Source organism: Chiloscyllium punctatum, chromosome 11 (assembly GCF_047496795.1).
Source record: "Chiloscyllium punctatum isolate Juve2018m chromosome 11, sChiPun1.3, whole genome shotgun sequence".
Lineage (NCBI taxonomy): Eukaryota > Metazoa > Chordata > Chondrichthyes > Orectolobiformes > Hemiscylliidae > Chiloscyllium > Chiloscyllium punctatum.
Window position 1 is genome coordinate 6,562,752 of NC_092749.1, and position 19,630 is coordinate 6,582,381.

Here is a 19,630-nt window from a genome sequence, read left to right on the forward strand (position 1 = left end):
GACAGGCCCTGAATTGCACAGAGGACATGGCCACCTTTCACAATCCAAACCTCTTGCACAGACTTTCCTGTAGTTTCTGTACTTCAGTCTGCATGTGTGTCTATCCACTGCCCAGGGTTGATGTGGATAGTGCGATACTGGGTTGAAAAGGTGTTGCTGGAAAAGCGCAGCAGGTCAGGCAGCATCCAAGGAGCAGGAGAATCAACATTTCGGGCATGAGCCCTTCTTCAGAAAGTGCGATACTGTCTGGCTAGAGATATTTTCGCATCAACCCATTCAGAGTTGCTATTACACACCTCCAAACTTTAACCTGGTGCTCCTAGCTCAGAGATAGGGACCATGCCACAGTGCAACAAGGGCCCACTCTGATTCCAGACAGACAAACCTACGCTGGACCTTAGCCCCTCACAACAAACTGATACAGTGCAGGAGCAAAGGGATTGAAAGGTGGTAGTGGGGGGGGTGGGGGGTGGAGAGTGTACATGGGGCTGTGGGAGGGGGGTAAATGGGAGGTAGGGTCAGTGATGGGGGAGAGTGTACATGAGGCTGTGAGAGGGGGTATATGGGTGGGTAGGGTCTGTGAGAGGGGAGAGAGTGTACATGGGGCTGTGGGAGGGGGGTAAATGGGGAGTAGGGTGAGTGATGTGAGAAGAGTGTACACGAGGCTGTGGGGGGGTAAATGGGGGGTAGGGTCAGTGAGGGGGAGAGAGTGTACATGAGGCTGTGGGAGGGGGTAAATGGGGAGTGGGGTGAGTGATGTGGGAAGAGTGTACACGAGGCTGTGGGGGGGTAAATGGGGGGTAGGGTCAGTGAGAGGGGAGAGAGTGTACATAAGGCTGTGGGAGGGGTTATATGGGTGGGTAGAATCTGTTATGGGATTCATCTGATGGACAATCGGTACTTAATAGTAAACCCAGAAAAAAGATTTTAAAAATTGTCCCCCTCAAGCCCCCTGTCTCCCGAATCCTCCGAAACCCCTGTTCAGTAGTTGAACATCCCAGAGCTCTTTGTGTTTTGTTCCTTTACGGGATTAGATATTAGATTCCCTACAGTGTGGAAACAGGCCCTTCGGCCCAACAAGTCCACACCGACCTGCCGAAGCGCACCCACCCAGACCCATTCTCCTACATTTACCCCTGCGCCTAACACTACAGGCAATTTAGCATGGCCAATTCAGCTCTGATGTATTCTGCTGCCCTTGGTTTGTGGGAGGAAACCGGAGCACCCGGAGGAAACCCACGCAGACACGGGGAGAATGTGCAAACTCCACACAGTCAGTTGCCTGAGGCAGGAATTGAACCCGGGTCTCTGGTGCTGTGAGGCAGCAGTGCTAACCACTGTGCCGCCCACAGATGAGGGGGCTGTAGTTATCCCTTGTGTCACATTGGCCTGCCCTGGGGGTGAGCTGTGTGTCTCTCAGCACCCTCCCTGTACCCCACCCCCATGGGAAATCCTACTCAGTCTGGACTCCTAGGTTCAGTCAGTCCCTGCTACCTGGGAGAGTATCCCAGTCTGGGAGCTCCGGGAGCAGGAAATCCTAGGACAGAGAGCAGCAACTCTCCCTGAGACTGGAGGGAATAGGATACTGCCTGTGGGGAAGGCAGTGCAGGGCAGGACAAGAACATTGCAGTGAGTGAGAGTGAGTGAATGTGTGAGTGTGAGAGCGTGTGTAAGTGAGAGAGAATGAGTTAGTGTGAGAGCAAGTGTGAGTATGAGTGAGAGAATGTGTCAGTGAGTGTGAAAGTGAGTGAGTGAATGTGACTTTGAGAGAACATGTGAGTGAGGAAAAATGTGTGAGTGAATGACAAGAGTGACAGTGAGTGTGTATGTACGAGGCTTTGTGAGAGAGTATGAGAAAGTGTGTGTGAGTCAGTGAGTCCTTGTGAGTTGGTGAGTGTGAGTAGTGAGTATGTGAGAGTGTGTGAAAGTGTGAGAGTGAGTGATTGTGAGCGCGAGTGAGTGTGAGAGTGGGTGAATGTGAGAGTTCGTCAGTGTGTGGGTGAGTGACAGTGAGTGAGTGAGTGTGTGAGAGTGAGTGAGAGTGTGTGTGTGTGAGTGAATGAGAGTGTGTGTGTGTGTGAGTAAGAGTGTGAGTGTGTGAGGAGGCCGGTTGTGAAACAGTTAAGGCAGCCGGAATGATGAACCGCTGGGTGTCAGGGTCAGGGACACCCACTCTGCCTTAGCTGCCTGCTTCCAGCTGCTCTGAGCTGCTCCCTGAGGGAGCCTCGGCTGTTGGCTTCTGAGGAGAACACAGAAGGTCAGATAGGAGCACAGTGCAGTGGGCAGTGTGTGGCCTGAATCCCTCACAGCAGCGCCTGGTTCTGGCTGTGGGCACAATGATGGGGAGAGAATCCCTCCACTCAGAACCTCCCTTACCCTTATGGAGGGACTCCTACCCTTGAGGGCTGCGCTGCCGGCGAGAATTGGACTCTCACCGCAGCCACTGCTTATGAGGATAGACTGGCTTCCGCACTCAGGATCACTTGCTGACAGAGGGGAGATTACAGAAACCACGGTCGGGATGGGACTGTACTGAGAAGCTGGGGAAAGTGACAATGAAGACAAGGATTGAATAAAATTCAGGTCAGTGCCACTATCCAAACTGCAGGATAGCAAGTTTTAGTTAGAGCGGGGGTGAGGTGTGACCGTGTGTCTCGATGTGAAATGGGTGAATTTAATGTAAACAGGTCCGGAGCCTCACCAGTACAGCGTTAGTGAATGAAACAGTGTCCCAGAGACTTAAATCGACAGACTCAACCAGAGAAAACTTCAGACACATCAGGAAAGACTGGAGTTGAGTTGGAAAGATGATGTGTGATGATGATGATGATGGGACCCTCCACTTCCTCCTTGACAGTTTGCTTCCTGTTTTAGATATTTTTAATCAACCTGTTTCAGACTTACTGTTACACAGCCCTGGAGTAGGTGAGACTTGAACCCCCGCCTCCAGCTCACAAGAAGGGATACTAACATTGTGTCACAAGAGCCCTTTTGCACAGAGCTATTTTCAAAGTTAATCATTTTTTGTAATAAACCCTTTTAGAGAGATTTTATGACACAGCCCTAAAGTACCTTGGACTTCTGATCTGTACCACAAGAAGGGCCCCTTAATTCCCATCTTATGAAAAGAAAATCCACACAAGGGATCACCAGATACCAGATTGTTGCGGAGATCAAGGAGATTTCATGAATGTTCTCTAGGAAGTGTCCTGAGTTCCTTGCCTGAGCTGATCGTACATTCAGTGTCTGAGCAGCTCCCAAAGTGTAATCAAACTGCCACAGCATTGTTTGTGAGTCAGGCCCAGCAGCATCAGCTCTGAGCATGGCAATAAATGCAAGCCTTGCCATTGATGCCCACATCCCACAGTCAATGGAAGAAAACAGCAGCACTCTCTGAACGCCATCAACTCAGACTCCCAGAAATCTCAATCCCAATCAAGGGTTATCCAGCCTCCTCCCCATCCCAGTTACACCACAGTCCTCTAGATAATTATGTCTTTTTGAAATATATAATGATAATCCCTTCCCTGAGGGTTCAGACCTGAGATACATTGGGCCACATGTGGTGTCCCTCACTCTCAGGAGGCAGGGGTGTGTTGTCCCAGACCTGGAAATCTCCTCCCTAAGTGCTCTGCTGAGTTCCTGATGGAAGTCAAGTCCCTGAGTGTCACTGGTCACTAAAGAAGCATTATCTCTTGCCCTGTGCTTCAGTGGTTACACATGTGACTACTTTCTGCACCAACTATATCGTTAGTCTTCTGAATATTGATTTACTTCCAGCTGGTGGTAGTGCTCCACAAGTTGGATCATGGAGGGAAATCTGGCTTGATAAATCATAAATTTTATTTTCTGCTTTGCTTAATGAAAAGGTCAGTCACTGAAAATATTAACAAGAGTTTGCCAATTTCCTGTGAGCAAAAGAACATCAATGTTTATTGCACACACATAAAAAAATTATGATCTTACACCATACAAGGAGTATTTGAAACAGTTTTATTACAAACATCAGAAAGAAAGATTCAATCCCCTTAACTCCTCAACAACATTCCAGTCTCTCAAAAACCAGTGAAGGATTACCCTTGTCTTGACACTACAGCTCCTTGTTCAGTTGGGATGGCTGTATATGATTTCATATTGAAAGATTTCTGCATTCATCTGATGCCATTTCTTCACTTAATGTCTCTTTTGGAGCCTCAGCTCACTTCCTTAACACATGGTGATCAAACCAATATATTAACAGCCCTGGGCAGCATCTTTTCTTTCTGACACCTCTATAGCTTTCTGCTTCTGAAGTTTCTTCCAATCAGCTCAGGACTTTTTCCCTGAACGTTTTGAAGACTATCTGCTGTTAAAAAACTTTTCTCTCTGACTGGATGTTTTTCATGTTTGACTTCTTCTGGATTGTTTTGACTTTCTGTGTTACTGGTTTCCTACAGGCATTCCACTTTTTTTTTACCCTTTACTAATGCACTGAACTGTTCACCTCAATTGTTTAAAGACCTAATTGAAATGCATGCATGTAAAACAAGTCTCCATAAACCCCCATTGTCATTCTCAGAGCAAATCTAAAATTAAACTAAAAATGTTTTCCCCCCTCTTCATAACACTGATCCTTCATGACAATGTGAATATAGATATCTCTAAAATCAATTTCTGTGAGGCATCTTATTATCCTTTCAGATGAACAGCAGCATCCTTGGCTCTATCTTTGAGTATGGGTGCAGAGCCCTGGTCCTTGGGTGGTGGATCCTATTCAATGCATCTATGGTTGTTCTTCACCCTGAGCTTGCTGTTGTTCATCCTGCTGCTGATCTCCTGTGGAGGCTGCATGAGGTAAGTCAGCTGGACACTCGCACCATGCCCCTGGTGGCATCACTGAAGGAACAGGGCTTTCTGCTATGTGTTTGCTATTTCACCAGTTTACCAGTGAACTTCTGACATCCTGCACTGTCCTCCTCACAGTCGACGATCTGCAAACAGAAATTGTTCCCTGTACTCCAAGTCTGTGATCATTCGGGAAAAAGGTAGCTGCCAAACCTAATCCTTGGGAAGCTCCACTACACACCTTCTTCCAGTTTGAAAAACATCTCCAACACATTCTAGCTTCCTGTCCCTCAGACATTACATTAATCACTGTCATTTATACATTAGCAAGTAGGGAGGATGGAGAGGAACACATCAGCAAGGAAAGAACAGAGCAGTGTAAACGTCGTCAAGGAGTTATAATGGGAGATTTTAATTACACATTGATGCATCAATGTGGACTTCAACAGCTTCCTCATTTCCACTTCCCCCACCTCATCCTAGTTTCAAACTTCCAGCTCAGCACTGTCTCCTTGACTTGTCCGGACTTGTCCGACCTGCCTATCTCCTTTTCCACCTATCCACTCCACCCTCTCCTCCTTGACCTATCACCTTCATCTCCTCCCCCACTCACCCATTGTACTCTATGCTACTCTCTCCCCACCCCCACCCTCCTCTAGCTTATCTCTCCATGCTTCAGGCTCACTGCCTTTATTCCTGATGAAGGGCTTTTGCCCAAAACGTCGACTTCACTGCTTGTTGGATGCTGCCTGAACTGCTGTGCTCTTCCAGCACCACTAATCCAGTATTTGCTTTCCAGCATCTGCAGTCATTGTTTTTACCTCATTGATTTTAATTACCTGCCTATTGATTGAAATACTGGTTGAGTAAGGGGCAATGCTGGCTTGTGTTCAGAGGAATTCCCGACATAGTATGTATCCAGTCCAACAAGAAAGGTTGCTCTGTTAGACCTGGTTGTTGGGAATGCGGGCAGCCAAACAGAACAGATATCAGTGAGACAATATTTAGGATTCAGCGATCATTGTATTGTAAGGTTCAGGACAGTGCTGGAGAATGACATGCAACAATTCTGAGTAAGCATAATCAACTCTCAGAGAACCCACTTCAATGGGACTTTGGGTGGCATGGTGGCTCAGTGGTTAGCACTGCTGCCTCATAGCACCAGGGTCCCAGGTTCGATGCCTGCCTTGGGTGACTGTCTGTGTGGAGTTTGCATGTTCTCCCCGTGTCTGAATGGGTTTCCTCCCATGCTCCAGTTTACTCCCACAGTCCAAAGATGTGCAGGTCAGGTGAACTGGCCATGCTAAATTGCCTATAATATTAGATGCATTGCTTAGAGTGAAATGGGTCTGGGTGGGTTACTCTTCGGAGGGTAGGTGTGGACTAGTTGGGCTGAAGGGCCTGTTTCCACACTGTAGGGGATCTAATCTATTTTAATCTTAAATAAAAAGAAACAGAAATTGCTGAAGAAACTCAGCAGGTCTGGCAGCATTTGTAGAGAGAGAGAGTAGAATTAGCATTTCGAGTCTGTTGACTGAAAATAACTGGAGAAAGAGGAAAAACAAATGGTGGTTGATGGAAAATATTCAGCCTGGAGTCCAGTTACTAGTGGTGTGCCACAAGGACCTGTTTTGCGACCACTGCTGTTTGTCATTTTTATAAATGACTTAGACGCAGGCATAGGTAGATGGATTAGTAAATTTGCAGACGACAATAATGTCGGTGGAGTAGTGGACAGTTTGGAAGAACTTTACAGTTGCAGGGGGACTTGGATAAACTGCAGAATTGGGCTGAGAGATGACAAATGGTGTTCAATGCAGCTAAATGTGAGGTGATGCATGTTGGGAAGAATAACAGGAAGGCAGAGTACTGGGTCAATGGAAAGATTCTTGGTAGTGTGGATGTGCAGAGGGATCTTGGAGTCCATGTATATAGATCCCTGAAAGTTGCCACCCAGGTGGATAGTGCTGTTAAGAAGGCTTATGGTTTGTTAGGTTTCATTCGTAGAGGGATTGAGCTTCAGAGCCGCAATATCATGCTGCAAATATACAAAACGCTGGCGCGGCTACACTTGGAATATTGTGTACAGTTCTGGTCCCCATATTTCGGGAAGGATGTGGAAGCATTGGAAAAGGTGCAAAGGAGATTTACCAGGATGTTGCCTGATCTGGAGGGAAGGTCTTATGAGGAAAGGCTGAGAGACTTGAACCTGTTCTCATTGGCTTCTCATTGGCAAGAAGAAGGCTAAGGGGGGATTTAATAGAGACATACAAGATGATCAGAGGATTAGATAGAGTAGATAGTGAAAGACTTTTTCCTAGGATGATGATGTCAGCGTGTACGAGGGGGCATAACTACAAATTGAGGGGTGATAGATTTAAGACAGATGTCAGAGGCAGGTTCTTTACTCAGAGAGTGGTAAGGGTGTGGAATGCCTTAGCTGCTAATGTAGTCATCTCAGCCACATTAGGGAGATTTAAACAATCCTTAGATAAGCACATGGATGATTTTGGGATAGTGTAGGGGGACGAGCTGAGAATAGTTCACAGGTCGGCGCAATATTGAGGGCCGAAGGGCCTGTTCTGCGCTGTATTGTTTCTATGTTCTAGAACAGAGCTATATTCCACCTGGGATGTGCATGTCACTGGCTAAGCCAGCATTTAATGTCTATCCCTAATTTCCCAGAGAGTTGTTATGAATCAACCGCATTCCTGTGAGTCTGGAGTCAATGTAGGCCAGACTGGATAAGGACAGTTTAGAACATAGAACATAACAGCACAGTGCAGGCCCTTTGGCCCTCAATGTTGGCCAAGCTGTGAACCCAATTTTAAGCCTATCTATCCTACACTATTCCATTCTCATCCATATGCCTATCCAATGACCATTTAAATACCATTAAAGTTGGCAAGTCTACTACTGTTGCAGGCAATGCATTCCACACCCATACTATTCTGAGTAAAAAAAAACTACCTCTGATATCTGTTCTATATCTGTCACCCCTCAATTTAAAGCTATGTCCCCTCGTGCTAGCCATCGCCATCCAAGGAAAAAGGCTCTCACTGTCCAACTGATCTAACCCTCTGCTTATCTTAAATGTCTCAATTAAGTCACATCTCAACCTTCTTCTCTCTTACGAAAACAGCCGCAAGTCCCTCAGCATTTTCCTCATAAGACCTTCTCTCCATACCAATCAACATCCTAGTAAATTTCCTCTGATCCCTTTTCAAAACTTCCACATCCTTCCTATAAGTGCGGTGACCAGAACTGTATGCAGTACTCCAAGTGCGGCTGCACCAGAGTTTTGTACAGCTGCAGCATGACCTCATGGTTTCGAAACTCAATCCCTCTACCAATAAAAGCTGACACACCCTATCAACCTGAGTGGCAACTTTCAAGGACCTACATGCCTGGCTATCAAGATCTCTTTGCTCTTCCACACTATGAAGAATATTGTCATTAACCAAGTACTCTGCATTCCTGTTACTCCTTTCAAATGAATCATCTCACACTTTTCCCCATTAAACTCCATTTGCCACCTCTCAGCCCAACTCTGCAACTTATCTGTGTCTCGCTGTAACCTATAACATCTGTGAGCACTATCCACAACTGTACTGACCTTAGTGTTATCCACAAATTTACTAACCCATCCTTCTATGCCCTCATCCACATCATTTATAAAAGTGACAAACAGCAGTGGACCCAAAACAGATCCTGGCGGTACACCACTAGTAACTGAACTCCAGGATGAATATTTCCCATCAACCACCACCCTCTTTCTTCTTTCAGCTAGTCAATTTCTGATCTAAACTGCTAAATCACCCTCAACCTATGCCTCTGTATTTTGTGCAATAGTCTACCATGGGGGAACCTTGTCAAACACCTTACTGAAATAAGTAGATTTCCTTTCCTGAAAGATATCAGTGAATCTGATTTTTTTTTTACAGTAATTAACTTTTTTTTGTATGCTAGATTCTTATTAAATACACATTTCACTGGCTGCCATAATGGGATCCAAATCTACCTCTCTGGATCATTAGCCTGGGTTTCTGAATTGTTTGTTGAGTGATGGGATCAGCTCCCTAGCTAGGCCAGAGAAACAGAAGGTGAATAATGAACTATCTAGAGCAGATGGTTTGGCCTCAGTCCAGATATATTCCATCAAAAGAGAAGGGTAGGACAAACAAACTCAGAACTTCCAGGATGACAAATGAGATAAACGCATTTTTTTTCTTTAATCCAATGTCTATGTCGGGCAGTGACTACAGTTGAGAAGGTTTGGAAAGCCCAGAAGGGAGATTAAAAAGGTAAATAAGGAAACCAAAAAGGGATAGTGATTAAAGGCTGGCAGCTAATGTAAAGGAAGATCACAAAGTCATCTCTAAGACATCAACAATAAAGGCATGCTGAAAGGAGGAGTAGGGCCACTCAAAGAACAAGAAGGGGATTTACTCCTGGAGGCAGGGGGCATAACTAAGGTAGCAAATGGGTATTTTGCAGCTGTCTCCTTACTAAAGATGAGGATGCTGCCCAGGTCATAGTGACAGACAAGGGAACAGTCACAAGAAAAGATCAAAATTAATAAGGCGGGGGTATTAGATACAGTCAGCATTTAAAGGTGACAAGACACTGAGACTGGATGAGATACATCCAAGGATTTTGAAGGAAGTGAGGGAAGAATTGATGGAGGCAGTGGAGACAGTGTCCATGTTTCCTGGGCTTGGGGGAGGTGCCTGAAGACTGGACAATCATAAATATCACAGCTTTGTTCAAAATGAAAGGTTGTAAACTTTGGCCTAGTAATTACAGCCCAGTCAGTTTAATTTTGGCAGGGAAGTTTCTAGAAACAATTTTGTGGGAATTGAATTAATTGTCACATGGAAAAGTGGGGATTGGTTCAAAAGAGTCATCATGGATTCTTAAAGGAAAACCATGTCTAACTGAGTTGCTGAAAGAGATAACACGAAGAGGTAACAGCGTTGATGAGAGTGATATTGTTGATGTGGTGTACATGGATTTCCATGTTTGATACAGTGCCACACAAACAAGCTTGTGTAGAATGTTATAGGTCAAGGTATAAGAAGAACAGTAGTCGTGTGGAATACAAAATTGGCCGAGGCATAGGACACAGAGAGTAATGGTCAATAGATAATTTCTGGGCTGGAAGAAAGTTTGTAGCAGAGTTCACAGGGATTGGTATTGCAACACTTGCTTTTGATGTAACTAAATGTTCGAAGTCTTAGCATGCAGGGGACAACATCAAAGCTTGCAAATAACATGACACTTGATAGAACTTTAAACAGATGACGAGGAGGAGGAGGACGGTGTGGAACTCCAAAAGGACATTGACAGGTTGGTGGAATGGACAGATAGGTGGCAACTGTCATTCAATGCAAAGAAATGTGATGTGGTGCATTCTGATACAAAGAATATGGACAGATAATATGAAATAAAGGCTGCTTGTCCGAAGGATGAGTCGGAATAGGAAGACCTAGGTATATTAGTACAGCATTCATTAAATGTGGCAGGACAGGTTAAGAGAGCTGTTAATATAGTATATAATATTCTTAGCTTCATAAATGGAGGCACAAAACAGGGAGGTGTTGCTGACTGTATCTCAGATACTTGTTAGATCTTAGAAAGTGGTGGACAATTTTGGGTGCTCCACTGTAGGATGGGATGTGAATGGTGTGTGTGCAATACAGGTTTACCAGAATGGTTCTAGGGATGAACCACCTCAATACAGATGATGCCTCAGAAACTTTAGGATAATTCTCCTCAAGAGGAGAAGGCTGAGAAGAGTTTTGCTAGATGCTTTCATAATTGAGGAGGGTTTGTTCAGAGTGGATACTGAGAATCTGTTCCCAGCCAGTTTGAGAACCAGAGAGCACCTTTTCAGTGTTTGGCAAAACAAGCTGGGGGGGCATGGGAAAACCATTTTCACCCAGTAACTACTTAGGTTGTAGAAATGTGCTGGACATTGAGGAGTTCATTAATATTTTTAAATTAGAAATTATATACAGGGTTTTGGAGAAAATGAGGGAGATTAGCTCAAAGTTGAAATGTTCAGAGAGCCAGTAAAGACATGATGGGCCAAATGACCTAATTCTTCACCATAACAATTAAGTGATTCAGTGTAGGGTCAGAGGTGGTGGTTACGATGGAAGTGGAAAATTACAGTCTTAATGATGCAGGTATGAGGTCAGGATCAAGTTCCAGCTGATAAACTGTGTGAGGGCTGTGAAGGGCTTTTGCCCGAAACGTCGATTTCGCTGCTCGTTGGATGCTGCCTGAACTGCTGTGCTCTTCCAGCACCACTAATCCAGTATTTCGTTTTCAGCATCTGCAGTCATTGTTTTTACCTTGTGTGAGGGCTGTACCATGTTTGTGGATTCCACAGTGCGTGAGGGCTGTACCCTGTGTGTGTGTTTATTAGACAGTGTGTGAGGGCTAGATTAGATTCCCTACAGTGTGAAAACAGGCCCTTCGGCCCAACAAGTCCACACCGACCCTCCGAAGAGTAACCCACCCAGACCTATTTCCCTCTGACTAATGCACCCATCACTATGGGCAATTTAGCGTGGGCAATTCACCTAACCTGCACATCTTTGGATTGTGCAAGGAAACCACAGCACCCGGAGGAAACCCACACAAACATGGGGAAAATGTGCAAATTCCCCATGCACAGTCGCCCGAGGCTGGAATCGAACCTGGGTCCCTAGTGCTGTGTGCTAACCACTGAGCCACTGTGCCGCCCCAAGAAGAACAGAGAGCTGGATTTCTATTAAGGAGGGGAAGCGCCATCATGAGGCTCGAACCCATGAACCTCAGATTAAGAATCACATACTCTACCAACTTAGATGAGGATGCTGTACAGCATGTGTGTATTAGACTGTGTGTGAGGGCTGTACCCTGTGTGTTTGTTAGACAGTGTGTGAGGGCTGTACAGCATGTGTGTATTCGACAGTGTGTGAGGGCTGTACCATGTGTGTTTATTAGACAGTGTGTGAGGGCTGTACCATGTGTGTTTGTTAGACAGCATGTGAGGGCTGTACCATGTGTGTGTGTGTGTGTGAGGGCTGTACCCTGTATGTGTGTTAGACAGCATGTGAGGGCTGTATCCTGTGTGTTTGTTAGACAGTGTGTGAGGGCTGTACCCTGTGTGTGTGTTAGACAGCGTGTGAGGGCTGTACCCTGTGTGTGTTAGACAGCGTGTGAGGGCTGTACCCTGTGTGTGTTAGACAGTGTGTGAGGGCTGTACCCTGTGTGTGTTAGACAGTGTGTGAGGGCTGTACCCTGTGTGTGTTAGACAGTATGTGAGGGCTGTACCCTGTGTGTGTTAGACAGTATGTGAGGGCTGTACCCTGTGTGTGTTAGACAGTATGTGAGGGGTGTACTGTGTAGGTGTGTTTATTAGACAGTGTGTGAGGGCTGTACCCTGTGTGTGTGATAGACAGTGTGTAAGGGCTGTACCATGTGTGTATTAGACAGTGTGTGAGGGCTGTACCATGTGTGTGTGTTAGACAGTGTGTGAGGGCTGTACCCTGTGTGTTTATTAGACAGCATGTGAGGGCTGTACCGTGTTTGTGTTAGACAGTGTGTGAGGGCTGTACCCTGTGTGTGTTAGACAGTATGTGAGGGCTGTACTGTGTATGTGTGTTTATTAGACAGAGTGTGAAGGCTGTACCCTGTGTGTGTTAGATAGTGTGTGAGGGCTATACCCTGTGTGTGTTAGACAGTATGTGAGGGCTGTACCCTGTGTGTGTTAGACAGTATGTGAGGGCTGTACTGTGTATGTGTGTTTATTAGACAGTGTGTGAGGGCTGTACCCTGTGTGTGTTAGACAGTGTGTGAGGGCTTTACCATGTGTGCGTTTGTTAGTCAGCGTTGCGGGCTGTACCCTGTGTGTGTGTTTGTTAGACAGTGTGTGACGGCTGTACCCTACGTGTCAGTGAAAGCTGAGGAAGGACTGGTTTGCAAATTACAATGCAATAATCTTAGATACCACCAGGGGATGCTGGAATGACATGGAATACCTGCATTGAGATGTGATTGGAACAGGATGAATGTAACGATCTGTGACAGTTGGTGGTGGCTGCTCTCTAGCTCCATCTCCCCGCTTCAACCCTCTCACCATCGACATCTCCTCCAAAGTTTTAGTGATCTCACTCATGTTGAAAATGTCCAGGTGAAGGTCAGTGGGTTTATCAAGGTAGCTACCCCAGGTTTTCACAAGCATTTGTGTGAAAACTCCTTCCCTAAAATTGGCCTGAAATGTCCCCACTCCAATTGTGCGATGCTGCTCCCTTATCCTGGATTTGAGAGAAATGAGCCACTTACCTTCAATCCTATCCCACCCTTTAACCATCAAAAACACCTCCATTAAACCCACCCCTCCCCTACTCCCCATTGTCAATAACGCAGGGAGATACCAACCTGGTCCATGCATTCTCCCACCTACTCCATTCACTGACACTTTTAACCCAGGATCATTCTGATTGATCTAATCCTATCATAGCCCCTCACAATCAGGTTTGCTTCAATAAGCTCAATTCTATCATTTGATTCTTCTGAAATCTGATGAGTACAGGCCCAGCCTGCTCAACCTTTCATAAAGTCATAGAGATGTACAGCATGGAAACAGACCCACCGGTCCAAACCATCCATGCTGACCAGATATCCCAACCTAATCTAGTCCCACCTGTCAACACCCAGCCCATATCCCTTCAAACCCTTCCTATTCATATACCCATCCAAATGCCTCTTAAATGTTGCAATTGTACCAGCCTCCATCACTTCCTCTGGCAGCTCATTCCATATACGTACCACCCTCTGTGTGAAAAAGTTGCCCCATAGGTCTCTTTTATATCTTTCCCCTCTCACCCTAAACATATGCCCTCTAGTTCTGGACTTTCCGACCCCAGGGAAAAGACTTTGTCTATTTACCCTATCCATGCCCCTCATAATTTTGTAAACCTCTACAAGGTCACCCTTCAGCCTCTGACCCTCCAGGGAAAACAGTCCCAGCCTGTTCAGCCTCTCCCAATAGCTCAAATCCTCCAACCCTGGCAACACCTCCTCATACCAACATCCCTCATTACTCAGGATCAATCAAGTGAACCTTGCCTGAACTGCAAGACTGTCTCTCCTTAAGGAAGAGACCAAAACTCTGGATAGTATTTCATTTCATCAATCCTGTGTTGTAGCAGAACCTCCCTACTTCTATATCCCATTCCTCTTGCAAGACAGGCCAATAATCCTGTTGTTTTCCTAATCACAAGGTGTACCTGTGTGTTAACATTTTGTGATTCATGTTCCAAGACACCCAAATCCTTCTGTACATCAGAGTTCTACATACTCTCTCCATTCTAATAGTATTCTGATTTTCCATCCCTTCCACCAAAATGGAAAAGTTTACATTTTCCCATATTATACTACATTGCTAAACATTTCCCCACTCTCTTAGCCCTCTGTAGACCCTTTATATCCTCCATACAATTCGCCTACACACCCATCTCAGCAGTGCCAGTGAATGAGGCTACAACACAGTTTGAACTGTATCCAAATGCTAAGCCAAGCCTAACAGGAAAGGGTCAGGAAAACTATTTTTCAGAACGTTCACTGGGACAGCTGACCTTAGAGCAACACCCTCTCCTCCTCTGCTGTTTTTACTAACTCTGCTAAAGATTAACTAACATCAGCACCAAAAGGAATCCTACAACAGAATCATAGAAGTGGCAAGACACATCCTGGGCAGGAAAGCAAGCCGTCCATCCCAGCCACAGCTTCCAGCACGTGGTTTGTGACCCGGCAGGTTGTGTATTTGAGCAACATATCCAGACATTTGGAAATGAGTCAGCGAATTTTGCTTGCAATGCTCTTTCAACGATCACTTTCTGACCCCTCCCACCCTCTAGTTGAAAAATGTTTCCCCATCTCTCCCTCTGATTCCTTGACCGATCACTTTAATAAGTAGTGCTCCACATCTGTCTGTTAAATCCATCTGTCCCATCCATTCCATCCAGGTCCCTCATAACCTTGTACATCTCAATCAAATCTTGTACTCCCCCTCAGCCTCCCATATTCCATGGTAAATATCCCAGTCTTTTCCTAAAACTGGCGACACCCTTGCAAATCCTAGAGCTGATGAACTGATTTTTACAGTCTCACACGTCACTGAAATATCTCTGTTTGAGACGCTGGGGCAGTTTATCAAAGGAAATTATAACTTTTCTAATGAGCTATTTCCTTTTCCCACAGGAAGTCAGCTCAATTTTCGGCACAGAATAACGACACAGAGGCTAAAGATGACACTCATCTCATAAGCATTGTAAGTTTGAGGAACAGGGAATCTGTTCAAATTCAGTGAGGGGATTGGTGGGGAAGGGGTGAAGAATTATTGGGGAATGTGATTTCAGTGACAGTGTATGTTAGTCCCAGAGAGTATGGAGTAAATCCTGGCACCATCGCAGTGAAGACTGACAGGAAACAGAACACTCACCTGTGTGGTGTCTTTACATGACAAATGGAGGAGGTGGTGAAGGAGCTGTTCCAATGGGGCAAATAATCGCATCAATGATAACAAGTGGAAATAATGCAAAATTCTGTCTTCTCTCTCCAGAGCCAGTTCGATGATTCCGTATTTCCAAACAGCATCTCCCCAGCAACAATCCAAGAAGGTACAGAGAGAGAATGCAGAGAGTGATACAGAGAGAGAGAGAGTGATAAATAGAGAGAGAAAGTGATACAGACAGAGTAATGCAGAGTGTTACAGAGAGAGATAGAGAAAGTGATACAAAGAGTAATGTAGAGTGATACAGAGGGAGAGTGATACAGAGAAAGAGAAAGTGATACAGAGAGAGTAATGCAGAATGATACAGAGAAAAAGTGATAGAGTAATGCAGAGACTGATACAGAGAGTGATAGAATTATGCAGAGAGTGCTACAGGGAGAGAAAGTGATACAGAGAGAGTAATGTAGTGATACAGAGGGTGATGCAGAGACAGGGAGTAATGCAGAGTGATAGAGAGAGATAAAGTGATAAAGACAGTGATGCAGAGTTTGATACAGAGAGAGAGAGATACAAAGAGTGTGATGCAAAGAGAGACAATGACACAGAGAGAGTGATAGAGTGTTACAGGGAGAGAGAGAGAGAGAGAGTGATAGAGAGGGACCAAAATGATGCAATTTCTGTGTGTAGTTTGAGTGCTGTGTGTTGACCTGATGTGAGTTCTGATTTGACAGTAAGTGATCTGGAATCACCTTGATCTCGTTCTTTGATTTGGATTGTAGGTAATTTCTTGATTGCTGGCTGTGAGACAGACTGGGAATCCTGTGACTGGTGAAATCATTGCTGTGACTCTAGGGCATGTCTCTGCCTGTGTGCGTGTCTTTGTCTCTGTGTGTCTGTGACAGTATCTGTATATGCACGTGTGCATGTCTATTTGAGTATCTGTGTGACCATGTGTGCCCATGTTTCTGCCTCTGTGTGTCTGTATATGAATGCAAGTGTCTAAAGTTTGTGTGTATGTGTGTATTTGTATCTGTGTGAATATTTTTGTGTTTGAGTGCATGTGTGACCATGTGTGCATGTATCTCTGTGTGTGTGGTTGTCTGTAAGAATGCCTGTGTGTGTATGAGTGCACACAGAGATGTATGTGTGAAATCAGATGTGTGTGTCTCACTCAGTAATCCTGCAGTGAGGCACGTTTCTGCCAGTTGTTTGCCAGGAAGGCATTTCACTGTCTTGAAACTGACGTGTTAATCAGCATAAAGAGTGAGATTTCATGTGACTGTGGTTAGCAGAAGTTGCATTGCCGACTGAATCATTGACCAATTGCATTTCAAAACTTGGAAGCACTCAACACAAACTTGGCCAACGACATATCAAAAACTGGCAGCCCTTAATGCCCTCTGGCCAAAAGCGAAACTGGTTTCAAATTATTTCTGTAATAAATGAAGGGAGTTGGCATCCAGTGACCTGAACCAATATCACTAAAAGCAGATCAGCTGATCATTTATCCCACTGCTGATTGTGCGAGCTTGCTGTGTGCAGATTGATTCTTCTGGAATCGTGCTGCAAAATGACTTTAAAGGGTAGGCAATAGCCTAGTGGTATTATCACTGGATTATTAATCCAGGGACCCATCGTAATGTTCTCGAACTTGGGTCCACACCGAGCTATGACAGATGGTGCAATTTAAATTCAACAATAAATCTGGAATTCAGAATCTAATAATGATCATGAAACTATCTTTGATTATGATAAAAACCCATCTAGGTCATTAATGTCCTTTAGGAAAGGAAATTGCCATCCTTACCTGGTCTGGCCTCCATGTATCTCCAAACCCTCAGCAATGTAGGTGACTCTTAACTACCCTCTGGGTAATGAGGGATGGGCAATAAATGCTGGCTTGGCCAGTGATGCCCACATCCCATGAACAAATAAAAAACAGAAATTTCTGGAGAAACTGAGCAGGTCCCACTGTGGGGGCCTGTGGAGAGAGAAACAGTGTTAATGTTTCGAATCCTGTGACCTTCTTCAGATTCCTAGTGCGACTACCTGCAGGCTGTGACCAAGTGTTGACATTTAACAAGATCTCTCAAACTCTCACAGGTCACCCCGGATCACGTAAAGTAAGCTGGCAAAATGATGTGGAAATGCCTGGCATGCAAGATAACAAAGAATCTCCGTGTCAACACAGCAGAGCATTGCCTGAGATTCCCGCTGCTTTGGACGATAAGGGGAATCCTGATGGGAAAGGTGACCCCGTCTACCAGACAGCGAGGGAGCTAACCGCTGCAGAGTGCCAGGAGATTTCAGAAGACCCCATCGAACCATCGTATGCGGCTAGTGACCAGTTCAGCCTCGAAGCACAGAGGACAGAGTTCATCATCGAGGATGATGTTGCCAAGGAGGAGAAAGTGGCCCCTGTGTATGCACGGGTCAGCAAAAAGACAAAGAACGCACCATTGCTGTGTCTTCCCAGTCTTTCGGCAGCCCATGGGAATGTGGAACGTGATGAGGAACCGCCACCACTACCCGAGAAACGATTTGACCTTGATGATGATTTTGTGATCGGCGAAGAATCCAAGCAGGTTAGATGTGGACTGGAACAGATTGTTTTCCCAATCTGTCTGTGGCTCTCCTTCACTAACTCAGCACCTCCCCCTTTCCTGTGATTTTCCTCTCTCTGATTCCCATTCACTCTTTCATGTCTTTATTGACAGAAATCACTTGACCCCAGATTATAGTCCAACTGGTTTATTTGAAATCACAAGCTTTCAGACTTCACCTGATGAAGGGGCAGTGCTCTGAAAGCTTGTGATTTCAAATAAACCTGTTGGACTATAACCTGGGGTCATGTGATTTCTGCCTTTGTCCAACCCAGTCTAACACCAATACTCCCACATCATGCTTTTATTCGAAATCCTTACTTCACTCTCACACTTGCTCTTCCTGTCAACAGTCACATTCCATGTAGTTGCAATCAAGAATGCGTTGTCCCTGTCCTGGGAGTGTTTGATGGGGACAGTGTAGAGAAAGCTTTACTCTGTGTCTAATCTGGTGTTGTCCCTGTCATTTGAGTGTTTGATGGGGACAGCATAGAGGGAGTATTGCACTGTATCTAATCCCACACTACCCCTGTGCAGGGAGTCATTAATGGGAACAGTATTGAGGGATATTTACTTTCATTTTAAAGGAGTAGAGAGAGCTTTGCGTTCAATTTAAAAGAGTAGATGGAGCTTTACTTTCAGTGTGAAAGAGGAGAGGACTCTGGTTAAGAGATGAATATTTCACATCTGCACAGCGAGGGCTGCTAGAACCTGTACAGCTCTAGAACTCAAGAGGCATTGGCCACAACCTTGAATAGTTTGAAACTGTCTGACAAAAGATCAGTTCTTAATTTGAAGTCTTGGATGGGTAGGTTTTTTGCTAAGTACATGGGTTGGTGAGTGTGATGGAAAGGTGGGTGTTTAGAATCAATCACAGATTCTATTGAATACAGAACAGCATTAAGAAGCTGCATGATTCTGGAATCTAACTGAAGACTCAGTGATGTTTTAACACTGACCCAGATTGTCACTCTTCATTTTTTTAGATATTGGTGGAGGAAACGCCTCAAGAAGATCCCAGGGCAGCTCTGTGTCCTGCTGAGTCCTGTGTCACTGATGGAGATGGTATTGTGGCCGCAAAGAATGGTCTAACTCTAGGCTAGCAGCACTTGTATCTCTAAGACACTGCTCTGCTTCTAACTGGACATGATCAGGATTGGATGGGATTTACCTAAACAAGCTACATGAGTGTGAATAACCCTAACAGGAGTGCAGGGAAACCATCAAAAAGAGAAACGGCTGGAGAAACTCACCAGGTCTGGCAGCATCTGTGGAGAGAGAGAAACAGAGTTAACATTTTGAGTCCAGTCATTCTTCTTCACAACAATTAGGATCGGAGGGGACTTATGCCTCCTGCTCCCTATATGTCGCACAGCAAACACAGCGTGGAACTGCAGAGACACTTGTGTTGCTGGGACTCTAGGTGGGAAAAGTACTGAAGGAGTGAAATTACAATATCATTTGAACAGGAGGGATGGAACTCTTATAACATTTTAGAGCGGGTATGGGAAGTGAGATGTCACTATTTTAATTACAGAATTTTGTCTTGTTTTCTCTGTGAGATTATAGATTTCTCAAATATTATTAAACTCAGAGTGCCCATCCATTGATTCAATGTCTTTGATGAATCTTAATTGAATTTGTTCTCAGAATGTGGGCATTGCTGCCTAGGAACACGTTTATTTCACTTACA

The 19,630-nt window shown here is 45.0% G+C and overlaps 1 protein-coding gene across 1 annotated transcript; it reads left to right on the forward strand.

The window, feature by feature from the left end:
* Positions 1-2,223: 2,223 nt before the first annotated feature.
* Positions 2,224-19,547, forward strand: LOC140482704 (uncharacterized). Its single transcript, XM_072580237.1, has 6 exons — positions 2,224-2,583; positions 4,681-4,833; positions 15,082-15,151; positions 15,443-15,500; positions 17,438-17,919; positions 18,924-19,547. Exons 2-6 carry the CDS (start codon positions 4,715-4,717, stop codon positions 19,038-19,040), a joined length of 846 nt encoding a protein of 281 aa, XP_072436338.1. The 5' UTR covers positions 2,224-2,583; positions 4,681-4,714; the 3' UTR covers positions 19,041-19,547.
* Positions 19,548-19,630: the final 83 nt, after the last annotated feature.